The sequence below is a fragment of the Crotalus tigris genome, unplaced genomic scaffold, assembly GCF_016545835.1.
Source record: "Crotalus tigris isolate CLP2741 ecotype Arizona unplaced genomic scaffold, ASM1654583v1 scf7180000017952.28453644438:3035480, whole genome shotgun sequence".
Classification (NCBI taxonomy): Eukaryota; Metazoa; Chordata; class Lepidosauria; order Squamata; family Viperidae; genus Crotalus; species Crotalus tigris.
The window spans coordinates 2556531-2584411 of record NW_024096741.1 but is presented as its reverse complement, the minus strand read 5'-3'; the positions used below and the strand labels follow the sequence as shown (position 1 = coordinate 2584411).

The following is a 27881-nucleotide window of genomic DNA, read 5'->3' as shown; positions in this document are numbered from 1 at the left end:
ACAGCTCGGGACGGCATGTTCCGGCGGGAGGGGGGGAGCAAGTCCAGATTTTCCACGTCACACATCCACCATTTCTCCTTTTTACTGGGCGCGCGGCTTCCTTCCCAAGCGAGCAATTTAGGGTTTCAGCGGTTGCGGATGCCATTCGAGAGACACAACCCCCGCTCGCAGAACCTGTAGCAGGTGCGCGTGGGTCACGTGACTCTGCCGTCTGTCTTGGGAGCCGCGCCAGCTTCCTTCCTTTTAGGCGTTTCTCCGCTTGCGTGACCGGACTGGATTAGGGAATGCGGATAGAGTTGGCCGTCGCTCGTTAGTTCTCGGGAAAAACAAAACAGAAAACCCCGAAGGAGTCGGGGGTGTTCAGGCCGACTTTCCTTCAGACGCTGGCGATTCGGCGGACCGAAGATGAGCAAGATCCAGAAGTTTTTCAAGGGCGGCGGGGGCTCTGGCTACTCCAAGGGGAAAGGCAAAGGCGGGCCCACACCGCAGGAGGCTTTAGCGCGGTTGCGGGAGACGGAAGAAATGCTGACCAAGAAGCAGGAATACCTGGAAGCCCGGGTCGCCAAGGAACTGGCCCTGGCTAAGAAACACGGCACCCGAGACAAGCGAGGTGGGTTATCTCGAGAAGCAGGCCTGAATCTGAAGTCAAGGTGATAAGAGTACATCGCTGAGATGTTGAGGCTTTCGGAAACGAGCCCTCCCCTCCCCCCCAGCGTGAGCAGAGTATAAAGCCTTGTCACACAATTAACCGTTTGAAGTCATGGTTTTAGGCAGTTGTCCACGACCTTAAAAAAGTATTGTTATTGTATTGGTTATGAGGAAAGGCAGAAAGTGACTTTGTATTGCAAAACCTTACATCGAGCACTGTTTCCTTAACCACGTGAGAGGCTTTTAACTTTTCTATTCGGTATAGTGATTTCTTTTTATACACGGTAGAAGTTGGAGGTTGGTCACTGTCTTTTTAAATTCTGGTACTTGCATTGCATTGCTTGTGCTTAATTTTAAAGTTTGACTGAACAAAGTTATAATTTGAGTGCTGGAGATTGTTGTTTGTGTGTCAGTGAGTTCTGATTTGGCCCTTGCTATATTTGAAGCTCAGCCTCCCTTTGACAATCATAATGTGTGGCTCTACCTAGGATGAAAATGCTTTCTTTCCTATGTAAAATGTTTTTTGTTTTCACATCCTATAAGAGAAATAAGCCTCAGTGAAATAAATTTAAACACTGAGCTTAATGATCTTATGTGCCCCTTTCTTACATTTAAGATATTCCATTGTTGTGCTTATTTTAAAGGTAATATCAGCCCTACATTTAAAGATTTTTGCCTTCAGATGGTTTCCTGTTTTTAAATGCTATCCTGAGGACTTTATTGCCAGAAATCCTTCTTGTACTCTTCCCTCATAAATTTATTTCCCAGAATAGAAACTTCCTTCCGCAAGACTTCACCAGCTTTCATCTGAGCTATTTTGAATCCTTCTGCCGGTATTTCTTTCCAGATTGCTGTGTATGTGAACTTAATACCTGCTAGAAAGTTTTGATTGTGGATGGTTCAATAAATAAGTTGACTTAAGCAATTACAGCAGCGGTTCTCAACCTGTGGGTCGCGACCCCATTTGGGGTCAAACGACCATTTCACGGGGGTCGCCAAACAAGGCTGTCCGCCATTTTTCCCCCTTTTCTTTAGCTGTGCTACTCCCTCTTATTCTATTGGCTTTTCAAAGCCAATAGAATAGACTCTATTCAAGAGACTCTATTCTATTGGCGTTCGAAAGCCAATAGAATCTATTGGCTTTCGAAAGCCAATAGAATAGGCTCTCTTTCAAAAGCCAATAGGAATTGCCCAGGCTGTCTCTGCTCTGTTGAGACCGCCAAAACCCAGTCTGCAAACGATGCTGCAAGGAAAGCTTCCTTCCCTGTTGAGCAACTACTAAAAGTAAGTAAAAGAGGGCCAGGGGTGGGAGGTGGGAGGCTGGCGAATGCAGGGAGGGTTGCTGGCGTGCTTGGGGCCCGGCGGGTGCCTTACCTGCCTGGGCTGGGCCAGCTGGTGGCCCAGCTGATGGTCGCCCTGCGCCGTCGCTGCCGTTTGCCATGGCCGCCCAGGAGTGCCTGGACCTGCCTGCCGCCGCCCCAAACGGGCGGTGGCCAAGGTAAGGCTAGCGGGGCAGCGGCGGGCGCAGGGAGGGTTGCTGCCGCGTGTGGGGCCCGGTGGGTGCCTTACCTGCCTGGGCTGGGCCAGCTGGTGGCCCAGCCGGTGGTCGCGCTGTCGCTGTCCTTTGCCAGCTAGGCCTTGGCTGGCACAGGGGCGGCACCACGCATGCGCGGCGCTCCCGGGCAGGGAAAGTCTTCGACTTACGACCAGTTGGGTAGTCCTCGACTTACGACTGGTTGGGTAGTCCTCGACTTACGACCGGTTGGGGTCGCGGCATTAAAAAGTTTGAGAACCACTGAATTACAGTAATAGAACTTTTCTCTCTGTATAATGGTATTCAGAATAATGCCTTGCTTTTTGAATAAAACTTTTAAGGTTATCTACTAAACTATTGTTTTGATCTTGGTTAGGGCATTGCTAATGTTGCCTTTGTTAAGAATCCTTATGTAAGGATAGTTGTGCCTTAACAAATCCAACTTACTGAATAGGACTTATTTTTAAATTGATTATATGTCATTGAGTTGTTTTTGACTCCTAGTGTCCACATAGATAAATTTTCAACTGACAAACTGTTCCTAGCCTGGCCTTTCAGGTATTCCAACATTCTTTCTAAATAACGTTTATTCATGGTATAAACAAAGTGGTTTTTAGGATTCAGGTGTGAAATTTTACATGCATGCTTAAAATGTCACTTGTGTGAGAAGTAAATAAATATATATTTATATAATTTAAATAAGCAAATTTATATAAAATATAGACGTAAATACATCATGACACCTCCCTTTTCTGTTTCAAATCACTGGAGTTAAATAATTCCAAGATAAGGCATATGTAGGAGTGAGGTATGTAGAAAAAAATCAAGATGGCAACTGCCATCACAAGATTGAATACCTGTGATGTACATGGATGAATGTAAAAAAGTGCACGTGTAACATAGAGAAAGGAGTAAGGCTTTATTTACATACCTGCCATACTGAATCAAATTTTTTGACCCCTGCCCCTTTTACCAATCTTTCAATCAGAATAGAGCTGGAAGGGACCTTGGAGGTCTTCTAGTCCAACCCCCTGCTCACACTGGAGATCCTATACCATTTCAGACAAATGGCTGTCTAATCTCTTTTTAAAATCCTCTAGTGATGAAGCATCCACAACTTCAGACCGCAAGCTGCTCCATTGGTTAATTGTTCCCACTGTTAGGAAGTTTCTCCTTAATTCCAGGCTGCTTCTCACCTTGATTAGTTTCTATCCATTGTTTCTTGTCCTCCCTTCTGGTGCTTTGGAAAATAAATTGACCCTTTCCTCCTTGTGACAGCCTCTCAAATACTGGAATACTGCTATCATATCCCTACTAGTCCTTCTTTTCTCTAGAGTGGCATACCCAATTCCTGCAACTGTTCTTCATATGTTTTAGTCTCCAGGCCTTTAATCATCTTAGTTGCTTTTCTTTGCACTTTTTCCAAAGTTTCAACCTCTTTTTTTGTAATGTGATGTGATGTGGTTTTCTTTGAAAGTAAAGAGTTGCAAAACCTAACATTTAAAAAAACTTGAAGACAATGTTGAAATTGGGGGAAAAGCACTGATTTAACACTGGTATGAATAAGGATGATGTTGGGCTGTCTCACTTGGGAGCTGACAACAGAGTCATTGGGGCAGGAAATAAAAAAATCATCAGGATATATTTGTATTGTGGTTAGGTGCAATCAGGGAAAAAACATGAAATAGATATGTTTTGAAATAAAGTCATTGTATTCTACATCGTGCTACTAAAGTCTAAAGGTGCAATATTGTCCCCAGGGCAATATGGGGCTGCTGCAGCAGTTGTAAGTGTGAAAACTGGTCATAAGTCATCACTTTTTTTCAGTGATGTTGACTTCAAACAGTCATTAAACAAATGGTTGTAAGCGTACAGTTTTTAATAAAAATTTGTTCAGCTTCTCATTAAAGTGGAATTAGTTTTTATTATAGTGAAGGTAGCTAATATACAGTTATATAAATTTAGAACACACTTCCTGAAACTATTTTTATTAGCTAGCTAGAATGGATCTGCAAGCACAGAAAAAGCAGCTGTAGAGTCAGTGGTGGGATTCAAATATGTGAACAACCGATTCTGTGTGTGGATGCTACTTCCAGAAGTCCATTCTGGGCCTGGGCAACAAAAAATTAGCTACCGGTTCTGCCAAAGTGGTGCGAACCAGCTGAATCCCACCACTGTGTAGAGTTCTAATTTTAGATTACATTTCATCCCAACTGAAAGCACAAACTATGTGACACCGTATGTTACAAAATGGTAGTCAATTTAGTTTTAAAATACAGGGTTGGTTGGTTTTTAACTATACACTGCCCAGAGTCACTTTGACAGTGAAATAGATGTATCTGGATTCAAGACTTCCCAGTTTCCTCCATTCCTTTTGAATCCTTTTTTTTTTTTGAGCTCTAAAACCTACTTCAACCATGATCATCAAAACCGAAAGGTTTCCTGCCATAAAAGATGAGAAATCCATGATAAAGCTATAGCAGTGTTTGTTTGTTTTTAAAGAAAGGTGGGAAAAGTGTGCAGAGCATTGTTTCTTTCAGACACCTTTACCAGCATTGGCCTTGTCAGCTGTTTGGGTAACAAAATAATGTATCTGTATCTGTGTTTTTTAGTTATCACCTTATGTTATGTCTGTATACATTTCTGTGTACGTATATACTGGAAAGCACTGGGTGCAATATATATATATATATAAACTTCACTGAGTCACATGATCTGGAGGGAAGAATGGGGAGGGCTTAGAATGATGCAGTGACCTTCTTTCTGAGTCACAGCCCACTTGTGTCTCCCATAGGAATTTATGGGGGGGAAATTTTCAGGATTATTTTATCTTTTTCCAAAGCCCTAGAGCTGTGTTTTACTGATTTTCTCTTCACACCAAATTTGGTTTCATTATGTTCAGTTCTAAATATATGATGCAGACAGAGTGCCAACCCCCTTTACATAACTTATTTCCAATATTTCACAGAGTTGGGGGGGGGAGGGCTAGACCATTTTTTGAACTTGTTGACTCTTTTTTTAAATTAATAAATACTACTTTACTAATAGTATGAACAACAACAACAACAAAACATCAGTCAATTGCAAAAGGCAGCTTTACTCAGAACAGCTTGCATGTTTGACATACTTTTAACAACATCAAACATCCACATCTCCTATTCCAGGTCTTTGGGAAGGACTCAATAGGTGGACAAAAATACCAAATCCAGTCTGAGCATCTGGGTGACTATGCAACAAACCATAATAATAATAATGGATAATCCCGTCAACCTTTGTGGATTGATATTGGCCACTTTGGAAAATCCTGTCCTAAATAATGGATAATATTATAACATCAAAGCACCTGAAAGCAGGAAAAGAAGCAATGAATGTGACTAATAAGGAAAGAACCAACCCTGAACTAAGGAGGAATTTCCTGACAGTGAGAACAATTAACCAGTGGAATGGCTTGTCTTCAGAGGTTCTGGGTGCTTTATTACTGGAGGTTTTTAAGAAGAGATAAAAGCATAAGACTGGAGTATATGTGCTTCATGGATTTCATCTTATGCTTTGATTGCTAAACTCCAATCCTATGCATGTATAATTAGAAATGTGGTCCATTAGTTGAATTCATATAGATTGCACTTAACCATCATTTGTTTCATTATTTTATTGAATAAGCTACAATAGCAATAGCTATAGCACTTGGATTTATATGCTGCTTCATGGCACTTTATTATAGCTAAGTTCACACTTTGTATTAATTTATGAACCATAGTTTTAAAACCACAATATCTGAGTTAAACAGGTCCCAGACATTGATTACAGCCGCACAAAAATGTTAAATGTTTGAGAGAGTGCTGCAATTTGAAGACAAGATTGCTATTATTACTCTTAGATTATGTTATAATTATAAAGGAAAGACTGAGTGGGCAAATGTACGCTCAAGAAAAGCAATATTTACTTGTGTTAGTGTATTTATGTGTACAGTTATATTAAAAAGTACTGTATTGCTACAGTACTTTGGTTTTGCTCCAACCATAAATCAAGAAAAGAATCTACTTTGCGGTTCAAGTAAAAGATACTAAATCTCCCAGGTTTTTGTTCAGTTTTTATGTGGTTTTTTTTTGGGGGGGGGAATAAAGGAAATCTAGCATTGTATTCAAGTTGTAGATAGGGAAGTTACTGGTATCTGATGAAAAGGGGCCAGAAAAATCACACAATGTGACATTATTCTGGGAGACATAAAACCTATAATTCCATTTCATAGTTGCCACACAAATAACAAGGTATTTTGGGTTCTGTAAATTTTGTCCCACAGCATTTGTATAATGTTTCCCCAGTTACAATTTCAGAGATCATTGAATATGTTGCTACGTATATTGTAACTACAGAAATGCAGGGAGTAACTTTGTTACAACATTTGGTGAAGGTGATTGTAATGCTTATTCAATTATTTGGAATTGCCTAGACGTATCTCTGTGTTATGTGACCATTCTTAAACCTGAGTTGTATAGCATGAGATAAACATGTGGAAAATGAAATATAGCATCTTAAGCAGTGGTGGGATTCAAATATGTGAACAACCGGTTCTCTGTGTGGATGCCGCTTCCAAAATTAGCTATCAGTTCTGTTGAAGTGATGCGAACCGACTGAATCCCACCGCTGATCTTAAGTGTCAGACAGATCCAGGGCAAAAGCTTCATGTTCTCCCCAACATTTCATTTCATTCTATGTCTGTATTTTTCTTTTTTGTCTACTGAAACTAATGCATCAGTAAATAGAAGAACGTGGGAAAACCCAAAATGCAAGTAATCCTTGAATTACAACCACAGTTGGGATCAGAATTTCCATCACTAAGCCGTGCGGTGATAAAGTGAGATATTACACGGCTGCGTCATTTAACAACTGCAATTTCAGCAGTCCTTATTGCCATTTTAAGTTAGATTTGTGGATTGTTAAGTAAATACCCATCTCAATCAAGCCATTCCAGGCCTGGTCCCTTCCAGCCCTAAGCCACAGTAAAGTAAAGGACTGCTTCCAAATCCCTCACCACACCTATCTCTCTCCATTTTTGCCCTTTGGCTAGCCTATACCTATGCACGAGGATGCCGTAGCCACTCCACTCCACTCCATCCCAGTCCCAGTTGCTATTGCCAACCTGCAGTCTGAGAATCCTGCCGCCACATTCAGTTAAATTTCCATTTGTGTCAAACAGGCAGAGGTTGTGGATGAAATGGGCAAAGCCTTAATATATCCTGATAACCCTTCATACTTCCAAAGATTTGAATATCTATAGAATTTAGATGCGTTTGAAATCCAGGAAAATGTGCTCTAATAGGATAATTATAGTGTTTCTCATGAATACTATCAACAATTTGGTCCCAAAGAGGCATAGTAAATTGCTTTTGGTAAACTTCAGGAAAATACTCCAATGGTAATAGCAAGATAGCTGTGAGTGAATGTGTTGCAAACCTCTTGATGATGATTAGCATCCAAGTGATGACGTTGCCATGACTTGCTACTGAAGTTGAATAACAGCAGAGGAGTTTCAAGTTACCACAGAATAAGCCTGGCTGCACATTCACAAACAGAGATTGCGAAGTAGACCAGAAAGCTATGTAACAAAATATGTTACTTTTCTCCTAGTCTTGAGAGAAAGCCATTTTTCCAGTCAATCTGCAGACTTTAAACACGTGAACAGAGAAAATACTTTACTGAATTCTTATTATAAAGGAATAACTTCCCTCCTCATTTATAGCTTTGATGTATAAAGTCCAGTGCTCTTTTTCTTAAAAAAAAAAAAGGTGCCGGAACTCACACACGTCATACAACCCACCTTGCCTACCCTACAAGGTTCCATCCAAAAAAGGTGCCGGAACTCCGTTCTGGGCGTTTTATGACAAAAAAAGCCCTGATAAAGTCTAATTGCAATCGAAGATGCTTAAATAGGATTTTTGGTGCTACATAGAAGTCTTATTAACTGCTGACTCTTGTTTGCTTATGATATGGGATAGTGGTACAAGATTTAGCTTTGATAAACTCCCCCATCCTTTCTATCATTTGTCACTCAAGGCAAAAATGGTAAATATTAACAGGAAACTTTTGTTTTCTGCTTTTTGAGAAAGGACAACTTTAGTTAGGAACACAAAATCTGAACTGTGATCATGTGACTACAGAGATGGTGCAACAGTTGTATGTGCAAAGACCAATAATGTGTCACTTTATTTGATGGCATCGTAACTTTGAATGGTCACTGAATGGTTGTAATTGAAGATTATCTGTATAAGTCTATAAGTCTAAAGCTATTTTCCTCAGCTTTCCAACCTTCTGTTCAAATGCTTTTGGAATCTAATAGTTTCCTCTTACTCTCTTTTGTTTTAGCTTCAATGTTCGTTTTTATTTTTTTATTGTATTCAGTTTTGCTATACATTGCCTAGAAATTTTAGAAATCAGGTGTAATATAAAATTTTAGAAATCGGGTATAATATAAATATCTTAAATATATTCTCTTCATAATTATTTTTTCCAGTTGTAGTAACCGTTACATCTTTGTCTCAAAAACACAAGAGAGAAGCTAAAATGAATATATTGTTTATTATTTCAATTCCATTATTTTTGAGTTTTGCACTGTGTAAAAAAACATCTTCATGTAGGAGTTACTGAATAAAAGTGTCAACTAGTAGGAAGTTACTCCTTTGAATTTTTAGTTTGGTGATAATTGAAAACAAAAAAAATCTTTTGAGTTATGGATGAACTCTGATTTAAAGCATGATCATTTTAGTTCCCTTTATGTAATTATCTTTAAATCATTAATAACCTTGCAAACTAATTGAGTTGTAGACTGTACATGGAGGCACATATGAGGCACTCACAACACAAGCATCATGAGAATAAATATTTTCATAGATGTGGACTATAGCCTATCTACCACTTTTCAAATTCAATTAGATATTTAGTGTTTAAATGATTAAAGTAGTTCTGTGTGTAGCTGCTTATGGAAACATTGGTTGGTAGGAACAGGACACGAGGCCTTTTTATTTTATAAACTACAAAATTCCAGAATCTCCTTTCAGGGTATAGCTTAATTTTCACTTGATACTATTTTTACAAGTAGAATTTAAAACCGTTCATCAGTTGTTGTTCAATATTCTATCTAGTTAAGTTTTAAGAAAACACAAAATAAATGCAATTCAAACTTGCAAATGTTAGTGGAAACTAGAGACCCCAGGTCTGTTTATGTAAAGGAGCTTTTTGTTCTTTCTCTCTGGAAAACCAGTTGTTGTTTCTTGGCAGCTCTCCCAGAATGGCTGATAAGTGGGCTATTTCCTAGGTTCTCACTCTGCAATATGGATTTTATTGTGGAAAATAATATTTTCACTGTAATCTGGGTGAAGGCTATTACGATTATTACCTTTTCTTTTATATTATTATATTTGTTTTTTTTTTTAAATCCCATCAATTCAGAATGTACATTATTTAGAGCAGGGGTGTCAAATTGGCCCAATACATTGCGCGACATCATGTGACTTGCGAGTTTGACATGCCTGATTTAGAGTATTTGCAGTTAAATCAGCCTATAATTCTTCATAAATAACAGTAAATAAATATTATGAGGATTTAGGAGGTTTTGTCATGTTTGCAGAAATTAATGAAATTTTGAATTTTTATGTATCTTTCCTGGCACCTGCCTTCTATTATGTCATGATCAAAGCATTGATTATGGTTATAATGGTAGTTTTAATGTATGCAACTATTTGTGAGAAAACACTATTGATCTCATTTTCTTTGGCTCTTAACTGGACAAGTACCCAAAATGTCTATAAATATAATCTCTATAATAAATCCTGTGCTTGCTTGAAACTCATTTTTTAAGGAAAAAATGCATGTCAGAAAATATGTATGTATGTATATACACACACAAAGAAAATCTTTAAATTTTATAATGTAAATCATAATCTTATACATTTTATAATCTTTATACAAACTAAAGATTTTCTGATTTCCACAAATCATGGCATGGTTTTAAAACAAAATTATGTAGAATTATGACTTGTGGCATTATGTTTATTTCAGATTAGTCTCTGATTCTCCTTATCTGGCTTTCTACTTTTTCTGACTGTTTGGAGTGGGATCTTCTTTTTCCAGTCTCAGAGTTTCTCTGATGTAAGTTTATTTCCAGTACTGTCAAATCTAGGGGTTAGGACTTGGTTTATTTGCCAGTCCAATAAACAAGACATGCACATTTACCGCATAAAGTAGTGTTATTATCAAAATTCTCAGACTAGTGTTCTCAATATCAGCAACTGTCAGATGGAAGTTGAAGTCCACACGTTTGAAAGTTGTTGAAGTTAAGAATCATTGCCTTAAAGTCTGTCTCCATTGCTGTCAGATCATACTTGCGGTGATTCTGAATTAAATAGTTCAGTTTTTGATTTTACAGTGCTAATTTGTTCATTGACTAGTATTAAACTTTGGAAACCGTGGGGACAGTATTGCATAAAAGCAAAGTAGTTATATATTCTTATCCATGTATAGTTCAGAACAGGGAGTGGCAGTGTTTTTTACAAAATGATACTTGTGTCCAATTACAATTTCTAAAATTAAATTTACCCAAATTATGGTTAACAATTTATTTCCAGTTTTGTGACAAAAATACCAAAATCTCATGCAGTTTGATAATTAGGAATTTGTTTAATATTTATTTATACAGATATTTGCCACTATTGCAAGTAAGTTATTTATTTATTAAATTTATGGGTTCCCCATAGCTGGGAGCTCATATGTGAGATCAGGGAATGATATCTGTCCTAAAAAGAACTATAGATGTGTTCAAGTTAAAGTAGTCTCCTAAAACTTTTATTTCTAAATATTTTGAGGTCACAAGTTAATGCTTTTAAAAAATGTGACATGACCTTAGGATATGTGGTAGTTGTCTACCTGGTCTAATAGGACTAAAAAACTCTTGAAGTTTCAAATTCTCATACTTTGGGCCCTATAAACTTGAGAGTTCCCTTGATTCTTCATTTTTTTTTTGTTTTGGAGTGATGGCTATAGTCACATCTGACTCATCTTTCCAGTTTTTAAATGTGAATGGAGGCAATATTTCTGCACACCGGTCTTTGTTATAAGTTGTTGTACTTTTCCAATTAGTATGTTCCCAACATCTCCCTCAAAATGAGATGTTCAAGGATGCTAGAGTTTGGCTTCTTTTGAAGGAAGAGTTCAATGGTGACTTTTATAGGATGGAGAAAAAAATCAAAATAACCTTGTAGCAAAGAGAAGATGTTCCATAGAGAAATTGTGCTTCTAATACATATCCAAGATATTTTCAGCCTTTAGCTAGCTGCTTCTCTATATCTCAGTCTCTGTTACAAACTGCTTCTATTTTATTTCTTCTTCCTGCTTCTGTATGCCTCAGTATCAATAAATGGCCATTATCAAAGAACAATCTTTTTCTTTTAATTTGAGGGGGGGGGCTGTCACTAAATTTGCTATGTTGATTAAGAACATTGCATTCAGCCACAATAAGGAAATTTACTTATTTATTAATTTATATACTACCCATATCATTATCCAAAGTGATCTTGGATTCTTCCTACCCTCTATTTGTTTTAAAAGTAACCTGATGCCTTGAGCCACTATAGCCAATGGCAAGAAATTGTTGGACCTCTGTTCTAAAATATGTGGTGGAGACCACATCTCTTAACCTTTATTGTGTACAGCCAAAGATATTGCTGATTTATAGCAGTAATTTTATTGTTAAATGGGAAAAAAGGGAATATACAGTACCTTTCAGAAGGAAGAACAATTAACCTCTTTGAATCACCAAATTCTTTTCCTATTGTAATAAGCTGGGAAGATGGTTTGGAATTTAGTATAGCTTTCCTTAACCTAGGTGCCCTCCAGTTGGGTGTCCTGATAGATGTCCCACCTCTCTGTTTATTTAGCTTCACTGAATTTGCTTGCTCAGTAAATGTGGCAATCTGTCTCTGATTTGATGTTAAGATCTAAAGCAGCCATATAGATATCTTTTGCATTGACTTATGAGATATTTTTCCCTGTTCTTACTTCACCAGCTGCACTGCAGGCACTGAAAAGAAAAAAGAGGTATGAAAAACAGTTGAGCCAAATTGATGGGACTCTTTCCACTATTGAATTCCAGCGTGAGGCTCTTGAAAATTCTCACACAAATACAGAAGTATTCAAGAATATGGGCTATGCTGCTCAGGCCATGAAAAAAGTACATGAAAACATGTAAGTGGAAAAAGTTGTCAAACCCCACAGAAAATAACCTTAACTCTTACATTTACACCTATTTGGTGGGTTTCTTTCTTGTATAAAAACCAAGATGTTCCATTCTTGTATATGTCTTTGGATATAGATAAAGTTGCTAAGATTTTACTGTTACACATTAATCTAAAGTTGAATTCTTTTCTGGGATTTAGCTACCCAGCAGCAGATAAGATTAATGTGGCCTGAACCATAGATCACTGCAAGTTGTACATATTTCTGCAACTGAAATTTCTGCATGTCTCTACCAATAAGCATCTTTTTTTCCCTTTTATATTGCCCTTCTCCAAATCGAATACCTGAAGTTGAATGGAATTCAAATTCCAGAATTCTTCTGTTACAATGGTAATTCCTTAGAATTGTGGGAATTGAAGTTTGTATATCTGGAAGGTACACACTATACTATTTTTGGCATGGCTGAATTGGCAAGGTTCACAGAAGGATCAAACATTCAGAAGATTTCTGGAAAAATAGAATCTTCCAGAAATCTTCTGAATGTTTAGTCCTTCTGTGAACCTTGCCAATTCAGCCATGCCAAAAATAGTATAGTGACTTTACATATGTTAATCCTCAAAGCCGGAAATGGTTCATGATGTTCTGAGCATAAAAGAGAATTATTTTATGGCTTATCCATCTCTAGGACACCCATGTTTAAATTCCCAATTAGTTTTCCAAATCTCCAAAATGCAAACTGTTTGAAAACTCACTGGGACTGTCCTTATGTACATACCTGTTTTGCTTAATTAATAATTTAATTCACTACTTTTTGTAAGCAGTTCAAAGGCTTTTATAGGATTTAAAGCCGTTATGGAATTTGGAAGTTGAATACCTGAAGGCATTTTCCTGCAACTTTCACCTTATCACAGGCTAAATTTGCCTTTGATGGCCCTTTAAATACACTAATAAGCCAAGATAATGGTTTATAAAGAATGTGAATTTATTAATTATACTTTGTTTATTAAAGTGCTTCATTAAAGTAGATAACTTAATATTATATCTTTACTATTTCCCCAGACCTTTAATACTGCCCCCCCCCAAAATTTAAATCTGTATTTGCTGTTGCTTTTTTTTGATGATTATTGATTTTTATGAAACTCTCATAATTTTATTGGAATCCACTCTGCCATCCTGTCTTGAAGCATGATATACAAATTGATTAAATAATTCCTTCTTTCCTTCTATCCTTAGGGATTTGGACAAAATTGATGAAATGATGCAAGATATCACTGAGCAGCAAGATATTGCCCAAGAAATCACAGAGGCTCTCACAAGAAGGGTTGGTGATGACTTTGATGAGGTATGTTTTGACATCTAAGAACAAAAAATGTCCCTGACTTTAATACCGCTAATTTTAAATTTGCTATAATTGTTGTCTAGCTCTTTTCCAAGTGCTTTAACATTTTTCCTGAAATGCAATTCTCAAATGATTGAAGAAATATTTGTTGAAAAATAGAGACTGGACTGTCCTGAATAAAGTATTCAAAAGAGAATGCAAATTGCTATGTCAAAACAGTGCAAATACATATTCCCATTTCTGACAAAATAATTGAATTTTTGACATATCAGATGGAGTCTACATAGGTAGTAGCAATGTGTGGTATATTCCTAATTTTATTCTAGCTTGTCAATCATGCCTTCTTCTAGTACACTCCATTGTCCTCATATGGCATTAAGGGAAGCTGTGTCACATACAAGGAGGGAAGATTATAGTTAAGCTACTGTATTTTTGTCTATTCCCATTTTCACCATACTTGCAAACCAGCTCTTCTGTTTTGAGGACCTCATCTAGAGGTTGTGATTCAACACAGAAAATAGAAAAAGCTCCCTATTTTAGCCCATGAAGAAGATAATGAAAGATGGAATACAAGATGGACTCCTCTTCTTTGTGTCTTGTGATGAATAATAGTTGGCAGATTTCAAGAGGTCTTGTTCTATCCCTCTTTCCCCACTTTTCTGTTTTTGCCCTCAATACATTTAGTAAGCGTGCTCAGTACACATTGAGATATTTGGAGTGGAATTCATTAATATCATTTAAATTGAGTCATTTTCTACCGCTAAACTGAAGCAACTATGAGTATGTAGCAATAGCTTCTCTATACAAAACCAGAAAGAGTGAAGCCATCGAGTCATTTTTGGATAATAGAATGACCACAAAGTAGAACAACTCTTTTTTTAAAAAAATACTTGTAGCCTTTTTTTGTATTCAACTATATTTTGTATTCAACTATATATTTTTAGTCAAGTACCATAATATAATTTTGATATTTTTTATGTTATGTTATTTTATTCTTATCAATCAATAGCTACTTAAAATATTTGGTTGAGCTCGTCAGGTGCAAAATATCAGGTACATTTGTAAAATTGCATTATAGAAGATTTATTCATATACAAGACTCTGGTCAATTAATGGTCAGTACTAAACTGGCGCTAAATAAGGGTCAATGGAATTCAAGGGGGGCTGGACCTGGATATCTTGTGGCAATGCAAGGATTTTAAACTGATGACACATTTAACTCTGCCCATCAGTTCTGCCTGCTGTTCTACAGATCTCCAATAAAATTTATTTGTCCTAAAAGTATCCATTTGTATAGGTTCCTGGTGTGTTGAAAACCTAAAATAAACTTATAAAGTTTCTTTTATAAAGTTTATAAAGGCAGCTATACTTGGTTGGCTACAATTGTGAGACTGTTGTAGTTAGAGGTTCTGTTGACTTTAGACATTGTTTATTGAAATATAACCTGCCAAATTTTAAATTTTCAGGATGAACTTTTGGAAGAATTAGAAGAACTGGAGCAAGAGGAACTCAACAATAAGATGAAAAATGTTCATTTACCAAGTGTCCCAGCTACCCAATTGCCTTCTCATCCTGGTAAATTGTTTTCTTATATTAATTAGTCTATTATGAAAGTAGGATATAAGAATATTAAGGAGAGAAGGAAAAATCACAGAAATTTAACATACCTGGATATTATAGTAGCTATCTTAACATCTAAGAGTGATATGAGTTCTTGATGTCAATGAAGAGTACTTATAGTTTTGGTTGTTGGCAGTGTCCCCATGGTCACGTGGTGCCAATTTGGATACCTGACAACCAGCTCACAATTATGACATCACAGTATCTTGTGTCATGTAATGATCAAACTTCATTCACAGCTTTCAGCAAGCAAAGTCAGTGAGGAAGCTGGCAAAAAGTTTGATGATCACTTGACTACAGAATGTTGCTACTGCATGGGATTTGCCTAAAAATGGCAACTGGAATTGCTATCATAAGTCAGTGCAATCACATAATGTTCCTTCCTTGCTTAGCGATGGTCTCCTCAGTTCCAATTACTGGAAGCGAGGACCACTAATTTTGAAAAAATACACTGTACAAGGAGTAATAATATTTTGAAAAAATACACTGTACAAGGAGTAATAATTTGGCAGTAGCCAAAGCTGAACTTGGATTTGGTCATCTGGATTCAGGTCTTCTGATCTGATGTAAAGCTATGTAAGGAATTCTTATTGAATAGTTTTACTGAAGTCATCTTTTTATAAGATGTGTCTTGTAAAATATGTCTTTTAATTTTTAGCCACAATGCCTCTAATCCAAATATTCTTTCCAGAGACTGCAAAACTATATCTTTGTTGTTCTAGTATGTTGAAAAATTATTATCTTTTGTTATAGCATCTTCAAAGAAGAGGGTGGAAGATGATGAAGATATGCAGCAACTGGCAGCATGGGCATCTTAACAGCAATTTCTCACTGGGTTCAAGGGAATACTACGGGAATATCATGGAAGGACTTCATGGAATAGTGCTTATATTTTATACAGAATGTAGCTATGTGGAATTTTGACCCAAATTGGTCACTGGTAGAATATGTGTATATATTTTATATAGTCTTGTATATATTCTTTCATTTTTTTAAAAAAAGCCAGCATTCTCAAGTATAGTCTTTCTCCTTCAGTTATATCTCCAGACATACCATTTTTATGCTAAAGAAACCAGATAACAAGCAACACTGAATTTTAATTAATGTTATTCTTTCTAGCTGATACTTTTTTAATGCCTAGAACATGTATAGGTTGCAAAACCTGTTGCTGCAATAGTGAATGTTGCAGTGGTTTGAAAGAGAATTAAAATTGGCTTGGTTTTGGAATCTCTTTTAAAAATATTTTTCCAAATGAAATGATTAAAACCCATGGTATTTAGGTTGACTAGAGAAATCTTGTAGCAATTTTGCACTGCGTTCTTTGTTTTCTGTGGTCCTTCTATAATATTAATGGCTTGTTCAGAGTACAAAGCAGAAATGAAGATTTTGTACCTTAAAAACTGAGATAATGATGAAAGTGGATCTCTGTTGAAAGAGAGGATGCATTCTCTATACAGAGGGCAGGGCCAAAACAAGTGGATTAAAAGTACAGGAATGGGTTCAAGGTAGATGACAAGAGGACCATTCTGACTGTATGAGCTGTCATGTACAGTCACAGAGACTGTAGAATAAGTTGTCATATGAAGTGATGAGTTCTTTTTCCAGTGAAGTTCTTCAGTAGAGGTGGGTGAACAATCTAGCAGATCTTGTACTGAATAGATAACCTTTTAAGATCCTTCCAATTTTGTTGTTCTGGAAGAGATCATCAGAAAAGGAAGGGTGTCATAGATCCATTATCAGCTGTGTTTAGATGATTGGTATGTCTTGAAATTGGTTGGTCCTGGGACAATTCAGAAAAGAGCTTTGGATTGTTTGGCTTTCAGGTTGTTTATAATCCTGATAAGTCTCAGGGATGAGATTCCACTGCCCATCTAAGAGCTAGAGTAGTTGATTCTCCTACTCCGCTTTTAATGGATTGGGAATTAGCGATTCTGAACAATGTTATACCATGGTTGGTTTTTTAAAAAATCTTTTCCCAGCCTGCACTTCTGTCTTATCCCACATGCACTTAAAACAAATCTAGAATATTCATATTTTATCAAGAGCCCACTTAATCACTGAATGTATAAGGTGATAAAGGCATGCGATCTAGTGCATCCAGGGAAACTATGATGCATTATGCAGTCTAAAATATTGAATATGATTTAGTTTACTCAAATTTAGTAGCACCAAACTTTTACTGATTTTTATGTAAGTTTGATTAATTTGATTTTATAAAAGGGAAAAAAGTAGAATGATTTTTTTAGCTGAGTGACCAGCAAGTGATATTGAGTTTATTAGCCTCTTTAAAAATAGGAGGTCATAATTTAGTAAATCAAATGGATTAAATTCAAGTAATTGTGTGCTGGATTCATATATATTTTCTTGATGGCAGATATGTCAAGTAGAAAAAATTTAATATGTTATGATTGTGGTTTTTAAACGAACCTTATTCACTATTTCTTCATTTTTTTGATTTGGATAGTACTGTTCTCTTTAAATATTTAAATAAATACAATAATTTATATGATGCTTATGTATCTTCTTTCAACTATCTTATTTTTAATCGGGGAAATAAATCATATGAAGAATTTTTAAAAAAAATCTCTCAAAATAGTAGTAGACAAGTTCCAAAATTATTATGTACATCAGCCATTTTTTAAATCCCTGAAATTAGACTCTTCATAAGTAGGTTTTTTTCCTAACCCCTCTCCCTTTTGAATTTTAATTTAAGATGACATTACTATTACTTTCCTGGAATATAAAAGATTTAAATATTCTAATAAGTATTAAATTGTGCAATTTAAAATCTGACATTGCTTTTTTACAAGAAATCTATATGCAGGACCTGTGTTATTGTGTATCTTTGTGGAAATTCAACATCTGCTAGATGTATAGGGTCTCTGATTTACTGCTCTAATCATAAACAAGAAATAACAATGGTTATTAAATAATTTGGTAGATGTACTGTACTTAAGGTCTAAGGATTATCCAGATATATCACATAGGAGTTCTAACATCTTTTTACTTTAGTAGAGGAGATCATATGGTTTCTTTATTAGATCACAGTATTACCCACCTAAATTTAATTCTTGAAATGAAAAATTTTGCAAGTTTTTATATTAGAATTTTATTTAGTGATGGCAGCTTTTAAATCTAACATAGCAAGATCATACTAAACTCCAGATTTGTTGTCAATTCAATTATTTTTTAGTATTTTGGTGTTTAGTTAAATGGATGGATAAATAAATAAATCTTATCATACCCCAAGGATCTTCCTATTTTTTTAGATGATATTTAAATTTATCATTATTACAATATCCAGTTTTCAAAAAATATGCAGTAAGAGTTTTAAACTTTTCTCCCTAGATTTCAGTAGTTTCATGATTATATTATTTTGATTCATTAAAAAATAAAAAAGAAATTTTGAGAAAAAGAATATTTTTCTCTGTATGCAAAGTGATAATATATACATATTACATAAAGGTTTTTGGAGTGTAGGGCAAAAATTTAATTCTTTCTGTGCATTAAATACATATACTGGTAGTGAGAGGAAAGACACAATAAACTATTGGTCCCTTGATAAATGCAGTTAAACAAATATTTCTATTATCAAAGATAATGGGATAAAATATTTAATTTCAATTTAACCAATAATTAGTGATACCATTACATCCATAAAAGCAGGAAAAGTTCTAAGCCTGATGACTTATCACATTAACTATCACATACATACATGTACATTGAAATTTCCAGTACAACTGGAGTTTTATAACACTTTTCTTGAAAAACGTTTTTCCTAGCCTTAGTGAATCTTAAATAGCTGTGATTTTGATAGCTTCTAAAGAACCTGCTGACTATACAACTTTCTTAATACTGATGCCAAAATACTGACTGACTCCAGCATGCAGTTTTCAGGTAATACGATTCTTGATTATCCATCTGGCACAATCTGGTTTTATAAATGAGAAGTGTCTTATAATACTATGTTACTAATATAATGGATATATACATAAAAATTGAAATCAATAGTGATTTCATAATTGTAAGAGAAAAAGCCTTTGATGTTTATGTAAGTTGTTCATTTAAACATTTTAAGTCAACCTACTTTAGATGGCTTGTAGTTATAATTATAACCAATACACCAACTAAATCAACACAAAAACAAAATCAGCAACACTATCAATCAATCTCCTGCTATCGAATTTATTTTGGGCTTTCCCCTCTAAAGATCCTGTAGAAAATAAGGTTTAAATAATATTTTGAATGATAAGAAGGTACTACTCTGACTTCATAAGGCAAGCTGCCCCCATTTAATGCTCTGTGATTGAGAAGGTCATTACTCGACTTCTCCCTCCTTAACTATCCAGAGTGTGGAAATTACAGCATGCTTCATAGGCTTCAAGTATTAGAGAAACAGAATCTACCTAAGATGAATGATCCTGAAGATAATGAGAACAACCATACAGGGCTTTATGCAATAGGTGATAACAGCACCTTGAAGTTTTCCCAGAAGCCAATTGGTGCAGCTCCCACAGCATAAGGGTGTCTCTGCTATATCACCTATAATTCAGCGGATAGGAAATTGCATTCTATTTTAGCTGTGGTTTGTTCTCCAAGCTTATTTCAATTTATTTTCTGAATGTTTTATTACCAGACTAGGTAATATCATCAGCAGGATTTTCTTGTCCTATTTTCCTTAGCTTTTTGTTTCATTCTATGCCAACTGTAGTTTCCAAGTGATCTTCAAGAATAATTCCACATAGATTGAATTATAGGTATTTTAACTACCGTACGAGCTGATGAAGGCATGAGTCACTATTGCTATGACTCCTAGGCCAAGAAAATTCACTACTAATGAACCAATTGGACTTAGCCAAAGATTCATCTTACTATAAAACACATTCTGTTTTCATAGGAGGTTTTGAAACTAGGAGAATCCCCAGATTGTGGACTACAATGTTCAGGATTATCTCAGCCAAAGCTATCTAAACTACTTTGGTACAAGATGGCCTCTTTTTGAAACAGTAGCTCCTCCTTGCTGAGGTCCTCCCTGAATCTGTTCCTTCACATGGACTCAGATGAAACTTTTGAAACAAGTCTTTGTCAAATACTGATTTTGTATTTTTTTAAAAAATAATTGGATTAATAATAGTTCTTAAATCTGCTAATATTATGACAGTGGAAATATTTTCATCAATATGTGTTGTGGAGCTCATCATCATTATCTTAAACTGGCTACTGGATATTTCTTTTCCTTTCTTTTCTCTCCTTTTAAATAAAAACAATAAAAAAGGTTCACAAAGTGTTTGAAAATTCTTCCCTTTTCTAGAAGATGGGATTACACTTCTGTTGAGAAATAATGGTAGTAATCGCCTACTACAATCTTTCTCAATATGTTGGTCTTCAAATGACCCAGACTACAAATGTCATCACGCCAAGCCAGCAGTCATTGGAACCAGAAACTGGTTTAGTGGTTAATGCTAGAAATTGAGAGATTGTGAATTCTAATTCCACTTTAGGCATGAAAATCGCTTTCTCAGCCAAATCCCATCTTACAAAATATATAAGCATTCATATCCACCCTTTAAAACAGTGGTTCTCAACCTTTTTAATGCCGCGACCCCCAACTGGTCGTAAGTCGAGGACTACTCAACTGGTGCAGCACCGTTTGCAGAATGGGACTTTTGGCGGGCTCAGCAGGGCAGAGACAGCCCGGACAATTCCTATTGGCTTTTGAAAGCCAATAGAATTAAACTCTATTCAAGAGAGTCTATTCTATTGGCTTTCAAAAGCCAACAGAATAAAAGGGAGTAGCACAGCTAAGGAAAAGGGGAAAAAAATGGCGGACTGCATTGTTTGGTGACCCCCGTGAAATGGTCGTTCGACCCCAAATGGGGTCCCGACCCACAGGTTGAGAACCACTGCTTTAAAAAGTAGTAACAGCAATCCTAACCTTACTTTTCTGCTTTTGGAAATTATTTTTTGTATGCAGTTTATGGACAGTTTATGTATGCAGTTTGTCCATTATATTCAAAATATGCTAAATTGGTCTGTTAAACTGAGAATTTGCTTATGCCACTGTAATCAATGGGCCTGCTTGAAGTATGAATAAACTTGGATTTAATTTTAGACCTTATTGTATATAGAATCATAGGACTGGAAGGGATCTTGGAGTTCTTTAAGTCCAACCCCTTTTCCAAGGGAGTCCTTATAATAGAATAACAGAGTTGGAAGGGACCTTGGAAGATTTCTAGTCCATCCCCCAGCTCAGGCAAGAAGCCTTATACCATTTGGACAACCAACAGATTGGTTGTCCAATCTCTTAAAAACCTCCAGTGTTGAGAGTACTTACAACTCCAGGAGATAAATTGTTCTACTGATTAATCATTCTGTAAGGAAATTCCTCCTTGGTCTCCAGATCCCTTATCATCTTTGTTGCTCTTCTCTGCAATCTTTCCAGGGTCTCGGGTTCTTTTTTATATCATGATCAGAACTGGACACAATATTCAAAATGTGGCTTCACTAGTGCAGTATAAAGCGGTACTATCGCTTCCTGTAATCTTGATACTATCTCTCTCTTGATGCAGCCTAGGATTACCTTGGCTTTTTTGGCAGCTGCAGAACACTGCTGACTCATACTTAAATGGTGGTCCACCCGGCCACCTAAAGCCCTCTCACAGATACTACTGTTGAGCCAGTGTTTATCCTGTGCTTGTGCATCTGGTTTTTCTTGCCTATGTGAAAGATCTTCACACTGCTTAAATTCATCTTGTTGGACAGGGCCCAATGTTCAGGCCTTGTCAATATTTTTTTGAATTTTGAATCTATCTTCCAAAGCATTAGCAATTCCTCCCAGCTTTGTGTAATCCGCAAATTTGATAAGTGCCCTTCAGTCCCACCATCTAGGTCATGTATGTAGATATTGAAGAATCAATCCCCACATTAAAATTTACTTTACAAATCAAATGAAGTCATCTGTCAGAAGTGGAAACTTGTTTATTCTTACATAAATAATCAAATAGTATCATTGTGAGCTGTTCTTAATATAATCATCACTTGGCTTACTTATATTTTCAAAGTATTATTTTTTATTAATCATTTTTACATATTTATTTAGCACTTCATATTGGGATGTTTTATACTGCTTTGAGTAAAGGAAGAAGCCCTTGGTAGCATTCCTAGAATTCCAATGAAACTGAATCAGCTATTCTCTGTTATTTATTATTTATTCAAACAATCTTTTAAACTGCAGGCCAGAAAAACACTCAAGCTGTTTTGCGGTCTCTAGATGGAGCTGCGGATTCAATAATATTCTGAAACTTGTTTGACAAAATCTAAAATACCTGCTATTACATGCTATGCTTCTATGAGGAAATCCACAGCCCTGGAAATCTTTGAGGATATGTAAATAGTATTTACTGTTTTGGTAGGGTCATTGCTTTGTGAAATCTATTTGGATTGGCTGTATAAAAACTGCTGTAGCGATAAATCTCCACTCCACCTACCTTGTGGCCTTTAATGCAGCTGTTCAACTTCAGCAGCACAAAAAAAGAAGTAAAAATAAAAACTTGTTTTCATTTCATAGAACCTGTTCAGATGAATAAAGGGACCATTTCCCAAACTTTTCTGTGTTCTTTGTTAAAATACATAAGCACATAAAAGCACAAGCAATTTGCCAAGCGGGTGACATTACTTTGGAAATTATGTACAGAGAAAAGGTTGGACTTTTAAAAATGACATCCATCCTCTCCTCCAAGGAGATCAGAAATGCACGCAAAGCATTCTTCTTACTTCAGGCCTATTTATCTCACAAGCTTTTTTCTGAGCTAGTTTAGAATTACTGGCTCAAAGTCATGGAGAGTTTCATGGCTGAGATTTGAACCCCCCATTTCCCCAATTATTTTTATAAGCTAGTCTCTCTGTGCTGGGAATAATGCAAATTGTGGTATAACTGATGTAGTATGAAGATGTATTGGTATTGTCATAACACATCTGGAAGGCTTCAAAATAAGGAAGGCTGCTTTAACCAGACCATACTTTTCAGCTTACATTCAAAGATAATAAAAATTACTATTATTATTAAGAAAAATCCTTACTCCATCTACTCATCTTTGGTTTGCCAATTATGTCACAGAATAATAGCTCACTAAGAGCACACAAACAAGACTTGGCACAGGTAGCACTGAATTTTGTGCTTGCAAAGGAAACATCTTTGGAGGCAAGGGAGAACAATTGTACCAATTACTCTACTTATATATTGGACTTTTCACAATGGCCTGAAGTGCCTGAACAGACAAAGCACTTTGTGTTCTTTCTGTAAGGACATCCCTATTGTACTCATTGGACAAAAATATTTTTAGTTATATTGCTGCTTACTTTCAGGCCTCCATTTTATTTTTATATTTCTTATGTGTGCCTTAATTGACTTCTTGCAGAAAGGCAAAAGAAAAATATTATCAAGAAATATAAACAAGAGACTTCCGGTTTGCCATCACGGCACCTGCGGACTCAGGAAGGTGAACTCCATCTTCTGCGTCCGAATTCATCCCCCTGGGGGACCCTGGAAAGGGTCGAAAGTTGCCCTGTAGGGGTGACGAAGAAGGAGGGGACCCCCGCTTGATCATGGGAGGGCGGCAGCCCTTCTGCTCGATCCAGGGCACCCTCCAAACTGGCGGGAGAAAGACCGGCCATAGCAATATGGCTCGCCACTAAGCTGCTGACAGCCAAAGTCAAAATTACCATCAAGCACCTTTAAAGCAACACGGATGAAACTGGGTGAGACCTGATCTTCTCTTTAAGACTTTAAGTATTTTCTCCTGTAAAAGCTGCCCAAAGTATTTTTCCCTCTGTGAGGAGAGAAGGAAGGGAATATTTACCCCACGCTCCAAAAAAAGCAGTGACTAACTACCCAGGGGAATTAAAGCATCTATAAGAATAATTTTAATCTAATTGAATCTATATGCTTTTGAAACTTGGGGACTAAACATTTTCCTATTCTTACTGGAGACATTTGTTTTAATTAAAAAAAAGAAATAAAACTTGAAAAACTATCATAAAAACTTTGGACTTAAAAGCTTTAAATGGCATCGGTGACATCTTGTGATGAAGTATGGTATTACAAGTTGTTTTTGCCTAAAAGAGACTTGGCTTGAAGCCCAGACTCCAGAAAAAACTTTTTTGACCTTGACAGATACCACCTGTGAAAAACTCAGCTGTAAAGAGAACTTCTGGGCAACGTATTTGGCCTTCTTGAACTATTTTTAATGTCTGATTCTAAAGTCTTAAACTTAATACACTATTAAGAGAATATGGATGAAGATCAGGAAAAAATCCTTGCCATGTTGAAATCAATACACAAAACCATTCTCTCAGCTTGTGACAAAATAAGATGCAACATAAAGGAACAAGATGCCAGCTTAGATATACAAAACCCAGATCTTGACTACAACCAAAGAACCAACAATGCAGAAAATAACAGTAGAAGTGGAACAACCAAACATTAAGATAGAGGATTTAATTGACCAACAAATCCAACCAACAGAAAATTCAGAAAAGGGAGTGACAATACTGAAAATGGAAAAGACTTTCTATATAAATCAGAAGAAATTTGAGGAGAAGGAAGAAGAACAGATTGAATGGAAAATAAACCTATCAGGACAATTGTGGGAAATTGGAGTAATAAATAGATGATCTAATGAATACAAATGGGCTGGTTCTTCAAAAAAACCTGCAACTAAATGGTCTTTCTTATTTCAAATAATATATATAATAATAGAGGGAGAACTATTTGATGATTTAAATGCACTGACATGGAAGGCTAGTTGGCAAAGGAAAAAAGTCAGAGTAAGGCTGAAGAAAATTAGGGCTTTGATTTATTACTAATTAGAGGGTTGAATATGGTGGAAAATAGATAATTTTTAGAAAATAAAGTATCATTATAATTTAATAGGTAAGATGTGTAACAAGATTAATAGACTTTGGTATGAAAAGGGAGTGAGCTTTTATACAAGAATGAGCTTAACGTCCCAGATAACCACAATGAGATGGTCACTGACCTCGAACCAGACATCCAAGAATGTGAAGTGAAATGGGCCTTAGAAAATCTGAGCAACAACAAAGCTAGTGGAGGTGACAGTATTCCAGCTGAGCTATTCAAAATCTTCAAAGACAATGCAGTAAAAGTGCTATACTCAATTTGCCAGCAAATTTGAAAAACTCAACAGTGGTCATAGGATTGGAAAAGTCAATTTACATTCCAATTCCAAAGAAAGGCAATGCCAAAGAATGTTCAAACTATCGCACCATTGCATTCATTTCACGTGCTAGTAAAGTTATGCTTAAAATCCTACAAGCTAGACTCCAGCAGTATGTTGATTGAGATCTACCAGAAGTACAGGCAGGATTTCGAAGAGGCAGAGGAACTAGAGATCAAATTGCCAACATACGCTGGATCATGGAGAAAGCTAGGGAGTTCCAGAAAAACATATACTTCTGCTTCATTGACTATGCTAAAGCCTTTGATTGTGTGGATCACAACAAATTATGGCAAGTTCTTAAAGAGATGGGAATACCAGACCATCTTATTTGTCTCTTGAGAAACCTATATGCGGGTCAAGAAGCAACAGTGAGAACTGGACACGGAACCACTGATTGGTTCAAAATTGAGAAAGGAGTCCGGTAAGGCTGTATACTGTTGCCCTGCCTATTTAATTTATATGCAGAGCACATCATGAGAAAGGCAGGGCTAGATGAATCAAAAGTTGGAATTAAGATTGCTGGGAGAAATATCAACAACCTAAGATATGCAGATGATACCACTCTAATGGCAGAAAGTGAAGAGGAACTAAAGAGCCTCTTGATGCGGGTGAAGAAGGAGATTGCAAAAGTTGGCTTGAAACTCAACATTAAGAAAACCAAAATCATGGCATCCGGCCCTCTCAATTCCTGGCAAATAGATGAGGAAGAAATGGAGGTAGTGACAGATTTTATTTTTCTGGGCTCAAAGATCACCTCAGATGGGGACTGCAGCCAAGAAATTAAAAGACGCTTGCTCCTGGGGAGGAAAGATATGGCAAATCTAGACAGCATACTAAAAAGCAGAGACATCACCCTGCCAACAAAAGTGCGTATAGTCCAGGCCATGGTTTTCCCAGTTGCAATGTATGGCTGTGAAAGTTGGACCATAAGAAAGGCTGAGCGCCAAAGAATTGAGGCATTTGAACTATGGTGCTGGAGAAGACTCCTGCGAGTCCCTTGGACTGCAAGGCGTTCAAACCGGTCAGTCCTAGAAGAGATCAACCCCGACTGCTCTTTAGAAGGCCAGATCCTGAAGTTGACACTCAAATACATTGGCCACCTAATGAGAAGGAAGGACTCACTGGAGAAGGGCCTAATGCTGGGAAAGATTGAGGGCAATAGAAGAAGGGGACGACAGAGAATGAGATGGCTGGATGGAGTCATTGAAGCAGTAGGTGTGAACTTAAATGGACTCCAGAAGATGGTAGAGGACAGGAAGACCTGGAGGAACATTGTCCATGGGGTCGCGATGGGTCGGACACGACTTCGCAATTAACAACAACAACAACAATGAAAAGGGAAAAAGGGAGAAGTTGAGATAAGGGAAATTTTGGACACCTAATTTAAAATATTTGGAAATCAGTTGAAAATAAGAATTCTGTTTGCTTAATATGAGATAAAAGATATTACCAGAAAAATAGAGGGAGTATTTGAACTTTTAAAAATTAGACCCAAATGAAAAAAAATTATGAATATTACTGATTTATTGGTTAACCCAGACAATACATATAATGGTTTTGACTTATTGAAGGGGATACTGTGTTATTAATTAGATGGTTTAATAAGGTGGAAAACAGATAACTTTTAGAAAACAGAACAAGACTATACTCAAATAAATGTGTATTTAGAATATTAGATTTTGTTACAAAAAGGGAAAAAAGAAGTTCAGATAAGGGAAACTTTGGTTATCTAAAGCTTGGAAATTATAAATATCAAATGTTAATTTGAATATTGATGGGAAATTAAAGCTTCGGAAAAAAGCAATAACAGGACATTGATTGTATGTAAGGATTGAATGTAAACACAATTAAGATGTGTGTAAGCTAAAAATTATTGATACATGTAATAATGATCTTTTTACTTAGTAGATAATAATAAAAACTATATTAGCCTAATATGAGATAGTAGATATTAAGGGAAAAAGAGAGGAAATATCTGATGTTGTAACTTGAGATTTGTACTAAAGATTTATGTATGTTATTGAACTATTAATTAAGCCAATCACCATGTTGCTTTTTAAATACTTAATTGTAAAATTAGAAAACTAATAAAATATTATAAAAAAGAAAAAAAGAAACATAAACAATAAATATGTTTCATTGTTAAAAAGCTAGCTGTTAATGAATTTGGGGATTTATGAAAAAGATCAGTGCAGAATTTTGAAAGGGAACACAAAAGTGTTAATAGTTTGGTATTTTTACTAATGCCTCAAATAACTGATAGATCTAACTTAAA

General features: G+C 36.2%; 1 protein-coding gene across 1 annotated transcript; it reads left to right on the top strand.

Annotated features, from left to right (window-relative positions):
* The first annotated feature begins 79 nt into the window (after positions 1-79).
* On the top strand, positions 80-17877 carry CHMP4C (charged multivesicular body protein 4C). The gene is made up of 5 exons (XM_039345495.1): positions 80-610; positions 12241-12418; positions 13643-13751; positions 15215-15323; positions 16122-17877. Exons 1-5 carry the CDS (start codon positions 406-408, stop codon positions 16184-16186), a joined length of 666 nt encoding a protein of 221 aa, XP_039201429.1. The 5' UTR covers positions 80-405; the 3' UTR covers positions 16187-17877.
* The last annotated feature ends 10004 nt before the right edge of the window (positions 17878-27881 follow it).